At 32.1% G+C, this 17851-nt stretch overlaps 1 protein-coding gene across 1 annotated transcript; it reads right to left on the reverse strand.

The window, feature by feature from the left end:
- Positions 1-7100: 7100 nt before the first annotated feature.
- Positions 7101-15169, reverse strand: LOC143067419 (m-AAA protease-interacting protein 1, mitochondrial-like). The gene is made up of 5 exons (XM_076240675.1): positions 14823-15169; positions 12779-12850; positions 8933-9059; positions 8091-8241; positions 7101-7263 (listed from the first exon to the last, which is right to left on the reverse strand). The coding sequence occupies exons 1-5, from the start codon at positions 15117-15119 to the stop codon at positions 7164-7166; spliced, it is 747 nt and encodes a 248-aa protein (XP_076096790.1). The 5' UTR covers positions 15120-15169; the 3' UTR covers positions 7101-7163.
- Between the last annotated feature and the right edge of the window lie 2682 nt (positions 15170-17851).

Raw genomic sequence — 17851 nt, forward strand, 5'->3', positions numbered from 1 at the left:
CTCTCATAATAAGTGAGAAATTCACATTAACTTAAGCAGTCGCGGGTCCATGAACATGAGGTCAATGTCAAGTTCGTAACATAAGGGGCATCTGTATACAAGGTATGAAGCATCCGGATGTCTAACCTTTGAAATAAAAGTCTTTATACAAATGATTAACACTGCTGCCTCCGGATTTTTGCAGGCAAAACAAAAGTTAATATAGTATTCCGTCAGTTGTAGCAAGTATCTGTATCCGATTAGGCAAATTAAACATTTCGGTAAAAACTAGGGGATCTCATCAACTCATGGTTACAATGGGAACATTTTAAGGGTCTTGATTGATATTGTAGAACACATTGCTGAAGTCTTATGTACATTTAATACCCAGGTTCGTGCAATTGTAACATTTCATATTTTCCTCAGTGGCAGATTGAAAATTTGTTCTTGTGTTGTGCTGTTTTATCTTTGTCCCAGGTAAGGAGATGGTTGAGAGCTCACAATTATGTTAAACCCAGCCACATCCTGTATTTGACTGTCAGAACATTGTAATCCATTGAAGTTCGTTAGTTGGTTTTTATTATATTGTTTTTTGTGTATTGTTTTGTGCATAAATCAGGCATTGGTTTTCGCTTTTGAATTGTTTTACATTTTGCTATGTCGAAGCCTTTTATAGTTTAGTCATGATTACGTATGGGTTTTGCTAATTGATAAAGGCCTTACAATTACATATATTAGTAATTGCTTGAATTACTTCATTTGGTGGATAGTTGTCTGTTTGGCAATCATGCCACATTTTATTTCATATTGAATGTTATTATTAGAATTGGGTTGTCTGTGAAAGGAAAGAAAAAACTAAATCCTTTGTCATAGATCCCACTTTTTAGAAGAGGGACGAAAGAAACCAGAGGGACAGTCAAACACATAAATCGAAAATAAACTGACAACACCATGACCAAAAATGAAAGGACAAACAGACAAACAATAGCACACATGACACAACATAGAAAACTAAAGAATAAGCAACACGAACCCCATCTAAAACTAGGGATGATCTTAGGTGCTCCGGAAGGGTAAGCAGATTCTGCTCCACATGTGGCACCCGCATTTCAAGAAAGTATCTAAATACAAAACGCATTTCAACTCTGTAGTATCTTTAATGACTAACTGAAATGAATATTATATATAAAAGAAAATACAAAGTAGTCAGGTTCACACAGACATATGGCTCACCTATCAGTAATTACAATGCTTATGTTGTAATTTAAATGAATACTTCTATAAAAAAAATTGTACGCCAGACTCATTAATGATGCTCGAATAAAAAAATGTTTTAACATGGCCAAATAAAATACGAAGTGGAATAACATTGAAGACCCAACATTTTGAAAGGTTTTGTCAAATTCAGCTAAGGTAATGATTATGTATTCCATGGGGTAGCACAGTGACAATGTAAACTTTTAAAAAGTTTCAAAGAAAATAGACCATGGTTGAGGGCATAGGGTTCAGTGAATATCCTACATATTAAAAGTGACATTTTCAATATACAGCTTCAACATACTATTACCTGTTCTCTTCATACTAACTTAATAACAAACGTTCACACATCACTGTCAACATAATGGCATTTTATGAGACTGTCATACACGTAAGAGGTTTAGCTAGCTATAAAACTAGGTTCAGTCCACCATTTTCTACATATGAAAATGCCTGTACCAATTTAGGAATATGACAGGTGTTATCATTTCGTTTGATGTGTGTGGGCTTTTGATATTTCCATTCGATTAGGAATTTTCTGTTTTTTTTTGGTGTTTTCACCTTTCACATGTGAACTGTGTAGAAGTTTTAATGTAAGTGGAACATTTTAAATGAGTAGCGAGATCAAAGGATCTCAATAGAAATGATATGTTTTATTGCTAACAGAATTGTCAGCCAGATACATCGGGGTTTCCCTAAATAAAGGCAACAGTAGCATACCGATGTTCGAAAGTCATAAATCGATTGAGAGAAAACAAATCCGGGTTACAAACTAAAACTGAGGTAAACACATCAACTATAAGACAATGCAAAACACACAGAAACGAACTATAAGATAACAACTGCCATTTTCCTGACTAGGTACCGGACATTTTAATAAAAAAAAAAATATTGTAGGTTGAACCTGGTTTTGCGTCTAGTCAAACCTCTCGCTTTTATGACAGTATTAAATATAACACTAAAATGATAACATTGCATGACAGGACTACAATACAAATAAATACAAGAACATTACGGACAGATAAATACACAAATAAACATTACGATAGAACATTTCGACATGCTAATTGTTATCAAATGTACCATTCTTGTAATTCAATACACCACGTAAAAGTGACGTCCCAGATATATTTCAAAATATTTTGATATTGTTCAAAATTAGGTTTGTAATTATGGTATTTGATGTATAATATAAAAATTACAATTTTATCAATATAGAATTGTGTTAGTAATTAGACAATTAATTGTATTATCTAGCTATGTCGGTATTTCTTAAGTTGACCCAAACTCAAATCTTATAAATAAACTGAGTCATAGAGTAAAACTGACATAATCTTAAGCTTTTACAAATTGATAACGCGCGGACACTACTCGTCGTTCTTCTTTCGAGGCGTGATCTATATCAATAAAGTTCTTGACATGGAATAATTGGAAATACTTCGACAGGGGTAACAGTGCCACAAAGACAAAAGTACTTTTAGCTCCTCGTTTTCAGTAGGGAAAACATCACATTTTGTGAAGAACCACGACAATACACCAAAGTTATTAGATATAATATTATCAAAATGATGGACTACAGGATAAACAACTTATTTGAGTTTGGTGGATTGACATTTCAACATACAGTTTTAATAAAACAGGTTCTACTTCACATGCGATGTCCTAATGGGGAAAAAAAACAAGAAAGTAATAAAACCCCATAACCGGCACATATGAATTTTCGTTACAATATCCTCTGATAGACATTTACAATAGATTTTTTCTGTTTTAATTCATTCCACTTCTTACAATCGATATAAAAGTCAGTTTTGGAAGCGGTTCAAATTTTCAAGCGTCATAGAGTAAATTATTTTATTATGTTATTGATTAAAACACAGTCTTCTCTGGTTCTATTTTTTTGGTTTTTTTTTTTTTTATTTCTTGCTTATTGTATTATTCTTCTACTTTGTTTACACAACCAGTTACAACTTTTAATCTAATCTTCTATTTGTACTATCCCTTCTTTTTATACTAAAGTCAAGTTCATTTCTTTTAATTTGTGACGTCTTCTTGGATTTGTACGTATTGTTTTTGTGATATTCTGTCTTTCAATGTTGACAGTGTTTCCATTAGTCACTGTCCAGAACTTGAGACAGCAGTAGTACAGATGCTCAAATATCACAAAACAAAAGAAAAGAAAATTCACCGAAAATCTGGGAAATTAACCTACACCATTCGAAACGAGTTAAGAACATCAAAGAGTCCCTTTTCATCCTTTAGTTTTGACATAAACATGACAAAAAAATTTCACAATATACAAAAACTTTTTTAAAGTATAATATATGTCCCCAGCTTGTCTCGATTTTCAACGAAACATCCTTCTAAAATTAGTAATACCATTCTTTCTTCAATAGTATATTGCCTACACAATAGTGATTATGTATACTAAATCAATACTTTCAATCAAATAAGACTTCAGAACCTAAAGCTTCGTCAATCCTTACAATTTTGCAAAATATCAAATTTTAACAGTACTATTCCCCATGCTATACTGCAAGTTTGACAGAATCTCATCGTCTATCGTAGATACAAGTTCTTATCTAGGTCACGAAAACTTTTTTTTGTGAAGAACCACCCTAAATGTTTGTTGGGTTTGGGGAATTAATATTACTGATGGAATGTTGCTACATAGAAATGGAAAGTTCACAATTTGGAAACTGAAATCATCTCAAAGTTTTGTTTTCAACCGATTCTGATTGTCAATTTCTATATATAAGTAAATATATAAGGAGGCTAAACTTGCCTCTGTTGTATCAAGTTGGGAAAGATGCGTTCAAAATTTGTCGGTAGATTTTGAATTATTGAGAGAGAGAGAGAGAGAGAGAGAGAGAGAGAGAGAGAGAGAGAGAGAGAGAAACATTACCTTTATAGTGGCAAGAAAAGTTAAAGGACACTTATTTTCTTTCGCCGTTAAAAGTTACCGAAGAACTCAGCCTTGTATGAATACAGGAATAGGACGACAAAAAGAGCGGCACGGGTGGTTCCCATGGGTATGCCGAGTGTTTGTTGAAAAGCATGTCCTCTAAACTTAACCAATATGTTGTCAATAAAGCATATCGATAATGTCAGTTTCAGAGAAAAATTTGAATCAGAATGATGTTTTGCCAAGTAGGTTTTATCCCTTCCAAAGACAAGATACTTGTATCTACTTTGGCCATTCTTTTTTTACAAGGCAAATCAAGACCAAATCTTACGAATTTTTTTTTTTTGGAAAAGGGGGGGGGGTGAATACTTGTGCAAGGTGTAGAAAAGTCAAATGTTTTATACTATTGCAAGGTGAAAAATTCTCAAAATTGTATTTACTCTAAAAGATCTTTGGATTTGTTTTAGTATCCAAATCTGATTCACGCCACCTCTAGAAAATGTAGTGTCACAATAACTTTGAAAAAATAATAGATAACAAAATTATCGAACTCCGAGGAAAATTCAAAACGAAGTCCCCAATTAAATGGCAAAACGAAATATCAAACGAATGGATATCAACGGTCTCATTCCTGACTTGGTACAGGCATTTCCCATGTAGAAAAATGGTGGTGTGAACCTGGTTTCAAGAATGTGGTCATTCTTATAAATTTCCTGTATACAAAACTTTGATTTTTTCGAAAAAAAAAAAGGATTTTCTTATACCTACCATAGATTACCTTAGCCGTATTTGGCACAACTTTTTGGAATTTTGAATCATCAATGCTCTTCGACGTTGTACTTGTTTAGCTTTATACACATTTTGATATGGGCGTCACTGATGAGTTTTATGTAGACGAAACGAGTGTCTGGCGTACTAAATTACAATCCTGGTACCTTTGATAACTATTTATAGCTAGATGAAGCCCGGCTTAGATTGCTGATAAAATTGATGTATATAATTTAGAAAGAGGTGTCGTGAGACATTTGGAAGACCCTGCAATATACCGTTGTTTGTAAGGAAAATCGTGTAGTTTAGGTATCCAATACATTAATGGGAGATCCAGTTCTTCATCTTTGGTTTAAATTCCAAAGGAACATAGAACAGACCCATGATTATCCATGATTTCCTCTTTAATGAGTGTCGTGGAGATATATGTTAAGTTTCCAAGTGAATTGTCAATACCTAATTCATTTATCAAGTAGGTAATGCAATTTGTTGTTTTTGTGTTTCAGGCGTGCACTATTTGTACAATTACATTCTAGAAATTTAAATATATGCAGTTTGCAATGGCGTAAGATGAACAACTCTCGCTTTCTGTTCAAAGTTGCTGTATGAAATCAATAAACATGTTTATTGCAAGCCTCAAAATTTACTTAAAAATAATATTACAAATAATCTATGAAAAATCATTCAAATGGACGTAAGCTTTAATAACATAGGCGACATCTCGGTATGTCATATTTAAAATTTAATTCAGTCATGAACTGTGCTGTAAAATGACCTTAAATATAGCCATATCTTTGATTATCTTTGTTATCAGTCGTAAAAATCGAGCTTAAGATTTACTGTAAAACTATATACCAATATTCCTTCCTCTCAATCTCAATAGCATATTTAAGCTTCTAGTAATTGAAACCCATTTGCTTAAATGTACAAATGACCCGACAATTGCAGCATTCTTTGTACCCGAGGATTTTTACAATATTTTGTAAATAAGCTCACTTATTATTTGCACCTTTATTATAGGTAGCCTAGATTTCGTTTGTGTTGTATCAAATATAATTCATCAATATTTTAAACAGGTAGCAGGCCTTCAATCTTATGTTTTGCTAATGGTAAAATTTACCGTTTCAAATTTGTCATATTACTATATAATAGTTATTAATGGGATCATCTAAAAAATGAAAAATAGTGTTGACCTTATAGAAATTCTTTGCAATGTAACAAACAGCCTTAAAAACAGTCAAAATTATGTATTGACTAGGTCGACAGTCAAATTTAAATGGTATATGAATGCATCAGAAATATCCAACATGCATAAAGTACCATTTCACCCACACAAGAATTCTGAGCTATTAAATTATTAATACTCTCACTATTTTTATCATCATAAAATGGTGCACTTTTTATTTGCATATTATCTAGTTGCTACAAACAAACACAAACAAAACACTTTTCACCTTCTTTGTCAATTAAATCAAACACAGTATTAGGTTGTGACCTTGCAAAAAATCTACTATGTTTACAAAAATTTCTTCACTCAATAAAAACCTATTTGTAAACCATGATCTCTCTCTCTCTCTCTCTCTTAAAATTATCCCCTGAAGAATATGAAGGTCTTTTTGTATAATTTGAATATGATGATAAACACACCTGATTTTTTAGGACATGACAAAAAAAATACTCTTTTCAACAAAATATCATGAAACACTTTGTATTTTTTTTTCTTGTTTTGTGGTTATATACTTTACATGTTTATTACTTTTAAACAGCCTGGACACTGCATGTTTCTAATTGTTTTCCTTCTTTAATTTTCATTTCTATCATGCATCTCTCTTTTTAATTTTGCTATCCTCATATAATACCTTTAACCTGAACAAACCTTTATCCTAGTTCGTTAAATAAAAGATAAGTGATTGTCTTCATGCATATTGCTTTTTTCTTGCTTTATTCAGTCACTGTATTTTTTTTTAATGTATAAGCTTCTCCTTCTTAAATGTGATATATGGGGATTTTAAGGTTGCTGCTATCATTAAATTTCTGTTACTTTTTTAAAAGAGTTATCAAAAGTACCAGGATTACAATTTAGTACGCCAGACGCGCCTTTCGTCTACATAAGACTCATCAGTGATGCTCATAGTGAAATTGTTTAAATGTATTTTCAGTATTTATTACATGTTGTTGTCAAGTGAATATTTAACACATAAAATTTTTTAATATTTTATAAACAAAGATACATTTCATTTAGAAAAACATTCATATTTCAGTTTTCTTCTTCCTCTTCATTTCTAAATATAGAAAAATGGTTCACTCCATTGATAATCCAGTCACTCTCTGAACCCTTTGTGCACTCTTTGATAAATCTGCAAAGAGAAAGAAAAGATATATAAAAAATTAAATTTGGCACATGTGAAAAATAACATTTATCAATGAAATACAGAAATTATAAAATAGTTTTTTTAAATTTAAATTATTCTTCTGAAGTTATTTCTTGATCTTAAAGAAAATTCAGACAAGTTTCATGTCATTTCATGAAGGTTAGACAAATCAATTGATGTCAAAAGCATTTATTCCAATACTGTATGTAAATGTAAACTACAAAAACACTTAGTCCATCTATCAGTAAAATGCTACAAATTGAAAAAAAAAATCTTTCGAAATTTTCCTTCAAATATTAACTCTTAATCATAAATGGCTTCTGAAAAGGTCATTTAAAGCAGGCTTGACAAAATTATTGATGTCTAACAATGGCAAAAGTTAATGTGCCCTCCACTACAGTAGGGGAATAAAATAATATCCCCTATTGTATCTTACTACAAGAAAACTGTGGAAGAAGGGAGACAGCCTACATTCTGTTGGCCTCAACATTTAGTTCCAGTCTGTGGTTAAATTGACTTTTTAGACATAAAAAACTTTTTATAACTTGGATAGAATTTTATGAAATTTAAAAGACAGCATGTATCAGAGCAAAATATTTTTGTTGATTAAAAAAAAAATCTGTGTCGTAAAGACCTGACAAAAGACAAGACAAAAATGGGATGTAACATCTCAGAAGATCTGTAAGTATGTAAAATACAAGTTCCTTTCTATTAGTAAATCCTTAATGTGTCTGACAAAGCACACAGTCAAACAGGCACAAATGTGAAAGCTGTTTAGGTGAACTTATTGCTTCAACTGTTCACTTGTTTACCTGTAATTAGCATTGACAACTTTCTTTGTTATTTCCAAGGCAGCTTTAATTATATCCTCTGCTGTCTTGATTTCATGAGTGGTTTCTTGGAGTGATTTATCATCAGGTGAATTATAATGAAGCACAACAGTTATTTCAACAAATACATTCCCTGTATGGCAAAAAAGAAAATATGTGAATAACAAAAAATTAGATCATGCCTTGTAAAACAATACCTTTAAGTACAAACACAGACACTTCTTCTTTACATTTTTGTAGTGACTGTTGTATTGTTTGTTTGTACATTTATCTGTGCTGGAAGTTCTAAGATTGTTTGTGCTGTATTTCTGTTACATATTGATGTCATTTTAGTGATATTTTTTATAATTGTCATACAAGCAGGAGGTTTGGCTGGCCATAAAACCAAATTTAACCCACCATTTTTATTAAATGTCATGTACGAAGTCAGGAAAGTGACATTTGTTATCAAATCCTTCATTTTTATGTATGTTGCCTTCGCTTTTCTTTTTGTTGTTTTGCCTCAGGATTTGTTTTCTCTCAATCTATTTATAACTTGTGAACAGCGGTATGCCTTTATTTATTCATGATCAACAGGTGACATCAATATAAAAATAAAGATATGTCAAAACATCTGCAATGTAATGATTGACACACACATAACCAAATGGTAAAAATACAGTCTTCAACAATAGACAGATGTTCTATAAATACATCAAACTAAACAATCCTGAATTTTTTTTTTAATTTTTTTTTTTAAATTAGTACATTGTATTTTGTGCTTGGTTTCTGTAACTGCAAGCATGCTATGTTCATGTAAAAACAATATATCTGTTGATACATACCTGAGTTTCCAAACATCATACCAATTTGATGGACAAACATTTTAATAATATGGTCTTCCATTATTTTCAAGTCTCTGTGTTGCTTGTCACTTAAGCGATTGTAATTCCTCTTTATTTCTTCAACAGACTACAAGCAAAATTTATAATGTGAACATCAGAATAAAATCATAAGCAAAGCAAAAAACTATTTTTTATATTTGTTCTTCACTTACACAGGTCGAGACCACTACCTTATATGGAAATGTATAAATTAGCATACTTATGTTCTCGCACATGTAAATGTTTATTTACATGTGACGCAAATTATTTTTACCTAGGTTTTTGACCAACCCACTAAATGAGTCACAATGCATGATGGACTACTACGTGTTTACAATCAACCAAGAACACGTGTTATTTACTGAAATACAACACATTTTTTCGTGCAATGCGGGATTCACAATTTCGCTTAGTTTTTCATTTTGTGTATCCTCATTTATAGTTCGTGATATAAAGTATTACTTCCATGCTCAGATTAACGAAGAGTTGTTTCTATGCGAAGAAAAAAGGGTTTGAATTACCCGATATATAGTCATTAACATGTTTGATGATGGCACAGATATTTCATGTATTTGTCCACCACACAGCAACGAAACAACAGCGAAAAAACACAATTACCCACAAAGCAAACTTACTAGTGTAAAGTAAGCCGTCGATAACAGCCGGTGCTGATATTCACGAGTACAGCAATTTTCGTATAGATAATTAAAGGCAAATGTGTGATCCTTGAATTTTGTGTTCGTAAAAAAGGCGAAGAAATATTTACATACATGGCAGTGTTAACAAAATCTATAAGTATTTATTTTTGTCACATTTCAGTATATTGGACTTCCAAACTGTTCCCTTTGTGTTGAATGTAGTGAAGTCAGCAACTGTAGTTTCATTTTGTTCGTTTTTTAACGGGCTCGGACATTTGCCAAACTGAATAAAATCATTACAGCTGATTTCTTATACCTGCAAAGTAAAACTTTGGTTGGCTTGCTTGCTTTGTTTGTATAGTTGTTTATACAAGCTTTGAAAATAAGATTGACATCTTTAAACAATATATATATAGGCATAGTTTAACTTGTATATTTTATATTTTGTACAATATACAAACAAAGCAAGCAAGCTAACCAAAGTTTTGCTCTACATGCATTAGGAAATAAGCTGTAATGATGTAATCCATATGTATGTGCGACAAGGTGGAAAATTTGATATGTTTTGTGAAAATTGCAGCGTTGGATCTATAATATAAAGAAGATGTGGTATGATTGCCAATGATACAGCTGTCCACAAGAAACCAAAATGACACAGAAATTAACATTTATAGATCACCGTGCGGCCTTCAACAATGAACAAAGCCCATATCGCATAGTCAGCTATAAAAGGCCCCGATATGACAATGTAAAACAATTCAAACGAGAAGACTAACGGCCTTAATTATATAAAAAAAATGAACGAAAAACAAATATGAAACAAATAAACAAACGACAACCACTGAAATACAGGCTCCTACACAATATATGTTTTGTTATGGAATAGATTTCTTCTCCTTTTATACATTGAATTGGGCGGATTTTTTTTTTTTTTTTTTTTTTTTTTTTTTTATTGTTTTACACAAGTAATGTTTGGGTCATTTATAGCTTACTTTTCAGCATTGAACCTATGACTGCTTACTTTACTAAATTATGTCTTTGTTGAAAAGATGTCTCATTTGGCACTCATACCTCATCTTCTTATTTATATATACAAAGCACGTTTTAGAAAAAAAATTATAGGTAATATGGCACCTACTATGATCCAGAGACTTTTAATATTGGAGATATTTTATATATGTCAACAGGACAGCAGCCGAACGATAACAAACCTCTGAGGCATATTTTGTGATAAAATTAGCAACAAACGGATATTATCGATGGATGAAACTATAAAAAAATGTATTGAGCTATATACCGTACCCGCTCAGTGGCGGATCCAGGGGGCGGGGGTTCCGGGGGATGGACCCCCTTTTTTTTGGACGACCAGTGCATTTGGATGGGGACATGTAGTTTGAACCCCCTCCCCTTTTGTCCAGTGTTAGGACCCCCCTTTTTAAAATGGCTGGATCCACCCCTGCCTCTTTCATAACACTTGTTTTTAGCATACGGAAGATTATGATGTTCCTACTTTTAGTTCAGGTCCTGATAAAAAAATTTACACATTCAGTACAGAAAGAAGAGTTTCGTTGAAAGTATTCGTGTTTTTTCTAGGCAGAAATGATTTTGGAATGACATTATACCTGTTTAAAAGAGCTCAAATGATTTTCTTATTGGACAGTGGTCACTTCATTGGATATTTCACTGTTTCATGTTGTGAAATTAATGCAGGTTCAATTCATAACAATGCACAAAACCGGTTCAACTACTAATGCAAGGCAACAACAAGAAAGTCGAATCGTGAAGCCAGTAAACAAATTTTTTTTAATCTGAGCATGCAAATTTAAGATTACGTTATATATTTTACATTAAATATATTTGCAGAATAAAAACCTTGGTAATTAGATTCCTAGACAATATATTAGTTGACTGTTTTTCCACGTGTTTTAAGTAGTAGTTTACTCGTAGTAGCCCACAATGCATTGTAGTTCATTGAGTCGATTGGTCAGTTTTTCAAGGCCATATTGGCCTTGTGTTTTGGAAATTACTATGCAAATATATTCTGACGTCAGAAAATCTAGAGTTCTCGACCTGTTACACAATCAAAGCAAACTCAAGTTACAGTACAAAAACAAATTTACTTTAATCAGCAATTAAAGTCTCATAACTTTAGAATAACATATCTAAAAATTTAATAAATCAAAAGGTAACTTCCTAAAATTATTAATCCCTGCAATAATGTAAAGTTTGTATGAAATCAATCCAGCAGAACTGGAGTAAGTGCACAGTCATTTGAAAAAAACTGCCTTAAATCTAACAGTAAAAGTTTCAATGATTAAAGGTTTCTTTTTATGCCTAATGCATGCATACCTACAAAAGATCTGACATTCACCTTCACAGTCGCTGTAAGACAATAAAAGGGCAATACAATAAGCTTGATTATAATCATTATCATTCTTTCATAATATTTGGTCTAAATTGACAGTGTTATTTAACCTAATTAGCACGTTTGTAATAAATCTACATCAGTATGTTAAGAAAAGGGATACATTTCTTAATTGGAATACCATTAATGTATATATTGTGACTTAAATGTGATACATGATAAAATTAACATGCTTCTGTGGGTGGTGTTGAATTATGTTCATATGAAAACCTGATGTGCAATTTTAAGTATACAAAATGACTTGGACAGTCCAAAAAATGAGAGGGATTCAGTTGACCTACATGCAATGACATGTACAGTAACTAAAATGTGTAAATGAAATGATGGAAAAAAAATCGATGGATATATAGTATAGTTTGTCAGGTTATCAAAATGAATCAAGCATATAAGACGATACATTTTAATTAATCATGATCAGATCGCCCTCTTTTTGGCTTTTGGTTTTTCACCCACATTTTGGCTTTGAGCTAAAGAAAAAATGAACTAGAAATGAAATAAGATTTCCATACTTCACTTATTACTGAAAATTAAGTTCAAAATTGGTAAGTTTCTGTTGTTGATACAGTATAAATCACTATCACTTTTATTTGACTTTGCACCGTTTTGTGCACAGACCTGTTAACAATAGTATCAATGCTTGTTAGATTTGTTAAATACCCTAAATTATCTCCTGCATTAGTATCAATGAAATCCCAAACATGTTATGAATACAGTACAATTATTCTATAGAGTTATCTAACTTACATCAGGATCAACTAACTCTTCTAAATCTTCAAACTGTCCCCTTGATATAAGACTAGACACATGAGTGATAGCCTAAAATTAAAATAATAAACAAGTGTCTTGTAACATGTCTTATGATCAAATGATATATATATGTTATTATCCCACCTTGGGTAAAATAGTGACAATATGACTGGTTTATCCCTGTCACTTGTTGACTTCCTATGAATCTGTAAGGGGTTAGTAGATTTAAGGGCATACGATACAGTTTTGATCCTGTATTTACAGTTTGATGAAAATTTCCATATAGGCTAGTTTTTGCCTGCTTAAATCAAATATGTAATAAAAAATATACCTTCATGTGCTACTTTTTGAGTTAAATGAGGTCGAAATTTTGTATATTTGCTCAAAATTCGGATTTGTGGCCGTATTTTCTCTTTCGAAAGAAAGCCATAACTTTTTTGTTTTAAAAGATAAACACAAATGTTTTTTGTTAGATAATTTTTAATTTTTGTATTTTATAAGTATCCTAAAAAAATATGCATTTTTTATTCAGAAATAACTCATATTTATCAAATGGTCATGAATTAAGAAAAAAATCGTATTTTTTTGCTGTATATTTATCAAAATAAAAAAAATTCCTCTATTTACAGTTTTATAAAATTTGGTCCACATAATCTCCCTGCAAAATGAAACAAAATGTCGTTTTAAAAAATAGGGGTCCATGCACTCGTTTTCAAATTAAATCAGTTTGAATGATAAAAAATAGTGGAAAACTGCATCTTTTCCCGATATGTCATAGTTTGACGTCGCGAAAATAACATTTTACGTTAGCAACGTCATTACCTCCACTGTAACTGTATCGTATGCCCTTAATAGGGGTATCATAACATCATGTCTACTATTATTGTTATTGCTTTTCAATGTTTTTTTAAAACATTTTATGAATATCCAGAATGTAAGGACTTAGATCTATGTCCCTTGATGTCATGACAATAAAATTTGTTGCCCTTTGTCAAGCCTCAAATCTGTGTCTGCTCCTCAGTTCTGTGTTCTGTGACGTCATAACACTCAAATCTTTAAACCTATCTTCAAATCCACTTCCTTTTTAAATGTAGACTTTCAGTAATGTGAAAGGATAAAGGACAGGCAATGTCTGATGTGGCTTGATTATAAAGCAGGGTAAAAACACTCAGCCCTACCCTAAGTGTAATCTTGGACTGTTAAATATAAACAAACAAACAAAATAACACGATGAAAAAATAAGTTGAAAAGGGTTTGACTCATCAGATCTGCACAAAACACACAATTCAACTAACAAAAATAAACCTGCACCACTAGTAGCACCTGTAATGTTGCTCATGTAACATGTGTAAATACCAATCTGGGTCTTTTCCACAAAAAACAAAGTTCACGCCCATTCTCGTTCGCCTCTTTTACTTTCGCACCCTACATCTTCGCACCCAAAGTCCATTCTCACCCTACACTTTTGCACCCTATTTATTGGTTTTGTGTTTAATAATTTTGTAATCTAATAGAGTATATTGCCTATAAACATTTTTTTTTCATTGTTTCAAAATAAGGTGAGATTCTAACAACATTTTTTATTGTGTTGAATAAATCGTTATCATGCCAGTATTGTCATGTTTTTGTAAAAGGTATTGCTATTACATATAATTTTTTGTTTTCATTGTTTCAATATAAAGTGTGATCACACTGAGGGGCCAAGCTGTTAAAAACAATTACTTTCATGCTATTCAGTTAAAATCTTTAAACTTTTACTCAAACTGAGCTAAATGTATGCAGTATTAACATATCACCAAGTTAATTAATCAATTAGGATTATCTAATATTCAACTGGAATTTGATTTAAAATTGGGTGCGAACGCGTAGGGTGCAAACTGACATCAGGGGTGAACGTGTGAATGTAAAGGGTGCAAAAGTGTATTGGACATGAACATACCTGATACCTGTAAATACAAACACATTGATATATATATATCTGGATAGGTTCAATTAAATTAGCAAGTTACATAATAATTTAAAACGGATTATATAAACTTACTTGTGTTGCTCCTGCTAGGAATTCTGACTGTGAAAACGATGCATCATAGTAGTTCCTTATTAAAAATTCAAAATATTTATTTTTCAGCCATAATATAAAATTAGGTTGAACTATTTTTGGCAATTTCATTAATTTTAAAGGTCGTTCATTGGACATCAATAGAGGTTTGTTCGTAGAAAATGCACGAAATTTCTCTGATATGTGTGAAGGACATTTTTTAAATGAAGAGCAGATTGGAATTACTGATTTGTAAGACGGCTTTGTCAACAGCAGCCGCAATGGCAATGTTAGTTTCATTTTGTAACTTCGGCCAAGTTCAAGGAGACATTTTCGGAAGAGGAGAGAAACTAGTGAAAGTATTCCATCTTCTTCTTTTGATTATTCCCTCCATTATCTGGAGTACCACTACTTTTGTGTCATAGTACGGAATATCAACTGTCCTGTAAAATTAAAGTAAAAAAGGGTTTATACACAACTGATGCGCACACACTTGGTTCCCATTACTAATACCAACAATGACCAGTGCCAAATTATGAAAACTTAGGTCTTAGCATTCTGTCTATAAAACACATTTCCTACTTTAACACGAAGCATCATATAGTCACCCCAGACAGGAACATATATATATATATTGACTGTGTTCCCAGCCCCAAAACACCAACAAGGTTACCAAAAAGGTTACCAAAAAGGTTACCAAATACTAGTAACTAAGAAATAGCTATTTTATAAAATTATTATATTACCCTACCAGCACAAGAAAAATCAAAGTACTGAGGTACTGAACATCGGATGACCGCAAGTTCTACTGGATAGTGACGTCGATAGTCACAGGCACTTGTCTAGGGAAAATTATATCTCTATACCTGAAAGTTATGTTAATAAGGTATATAGATATACATATTTTTTCTGAGACAAGTTCTAGTGTGGATGATAAATAAATGACGTGGAATTCAACGCATTCTAATGAAAGTCTAGTGCAAGTGCTTGGGTGGACATTCTTCTTTAAATGTTTATTTTTCTTATAGGTTTGATTTGAGTAGGCATTCAAATTTTTTCACATTTTCGGTATTCATGATTTGTTACTCACTGTATATATTTCTCACGACAAACATTTTTCATATTTATTTTTATTAAGTTCTTAAATTGGCACTAGCTGTCAAATTCATGTTCAACGATTTGATGACTCATATTCGCATATTTGATTTATAACATACTAAAACGTTAATTAAAATTTGAAACCCGATATTATCGCTATTTAACGAAATTTTCCTTTAATCTTTCAGTTGACTGACTGATAATTTCCTTTCTCAGCACAAAAGACTGATGAAATGAAAAATTCTCGCTAGAAACTAAAGAGGCGCGTTTTATTGTCAGTGAAATTAACAACGTCGTCATATAGGTAAAATAGCGATAAACAGATTATCATTGGTCGAGCATGCCGATGAGAGCGGACGTGAAAATTTTTGCAGAGACAATCCTTCAACATCTTTGAAATTGTTTTGTCAAATTGATTTCATGGATAAATATTATTATCCTTACATCGTATATTTTATGATTTGGATTATATTTTTTTTGTTGAGAAAGGTTTCTGCAGATATTTTCAGGTTTGTTTGAGACATGTAGTCAGATGGGATCCATTAGTAGTTTCCATGTGGGAAACTATCAGACCAATCTATTTGATGTCTGAGGGTTTTAGCTGTTCCCCTAATGGATCGGTAGTTTCTTTCCGAGATCCTTTATCATAGGATTTTCGGCTTTCCTCTACCAGGAATACAGCTGGGCATTTAGCGGTATCGGTTTGGATTCCAAGTATGTCCTCTCCGGTTTCCCGTTCGTTGTCTAGGCATTTGTGCGGCATCCGGGGTGACCTTATCCTTTATTTTGTATATAATGTTTTTTCATATTATGCATTTTTTGTATTTTTGAGGATGAGCGAGTCAGGTGAGTGGGTGTGTTCGTATGCTTTATTAAATTGTACTTATTGTTTTGGGGAAGGTTAACTTTCTGGTAGTAAGACCCGTCACGGCCAGGCTGGGAAACTGGATAGGCAAATGCTCACATTAAATCTGTATCGATACAGTGTGTTAAATGTCTTCCTTTCTACACCATAACCCATGGTGGTGCTCCTACTAAAGGAGGGAGATACAGAACATACATACATTGGTCATCTCAACTCGATTGCTTTTTTTTCATTTTCGCCGTACCGGCTCAAGTGATAAAATCAATCTCGTTGAGATAAGAAACGATAATCTATAAAAATATATCAGAATTTCGTGTGTATTTTAGTTTAGACGTCATCTAATTAATTTTCGAGATGACCACCAGAGATTATCGATTCTCATATAACCCGATATAAACATAAAAACGTGCAATTGGATATTTCTGTTTGATCTCATGTTATAGGACTTATAGGTTAAATAAAAAGTTAATTATCGTTTTTACCTTTTCAATCGAATCCGTCAACAAATGGTTCACCTCAGTTTGTTCACTTTCATTGTTGACACTCTTTTCCTTTCAATGGATGACCACGATTTATACATGACCATACATGCGTAACCTTTAGCTTTTGGGTTAAATTGAAGGTCACATGAATATGTATTCAATTATGTTGACTGAATTATTCACTTGCAAGTGTATAAATTTTAATTCATCAGCAATGTTTCTATGCTTATTTTGACAAAATGGAACCAATTTGGTTGCTAAAACTAATTATTATTTCATCATTTCACATATATTAATGATCATTAATGATTGAACCAAACAAAATCATATTCTCTTTTTTTCATACTAGTATATCTCATAGCTAGTGCCCCTTTAATAATGTGCGCATGGGTATTCATTGAAGAAATGAGTTTATAAATAACAACAGCGATTAGGAATGTTATGTTGTACTCGATAGTATTCGCGTACTTATACGAAATACATTCGGTAAGGTTATCAGTCAAAAGCGTAAGGGATGTGTGCAGAAATTTCTGCGGCAACATAACACCGGTATGATCTCTCAAGGTCACATCCAATCTCAAAAAAAG

Source organism: Mytilus galloprovincialis, chromosome 3, assembly GCF_965363235.1.
Source record: "Mytilus galloprovincialis chromosome 3, xbMytGall1.hap1.1, whole genome shotgun sequence".
Lineage (NCBI taxonomy): Eukaryota > Metazoa > Mollusca > Bivalvia > Mytilida > Mytilidae > Mytilus > Mytilus galloprovincialis.

Coding starts and splice junctions, on each gene's coding strand:
- LOC143067419 (XM_076240675.1), bottom strand. CDS start 15,119: ATGAAACTAACATTGCCATTGCGGCTGCTGTTGACAAAGCCGTCTTAC. Junction 9,060..12,778: donor AAGAGTTAGTTGATCCTGAT/GTAAGTTAGATA, acceptor TTTTGCTTGTAG/TCTGTTGAAGAAATAAAGAG. Junction 7,264..8,090: donor GTTGTCAATGCTAATTACAG/GTAAACAAGTGA, acceptor TTCTCTTTGCAG/ATTTATCAAAGAGTGCACAA.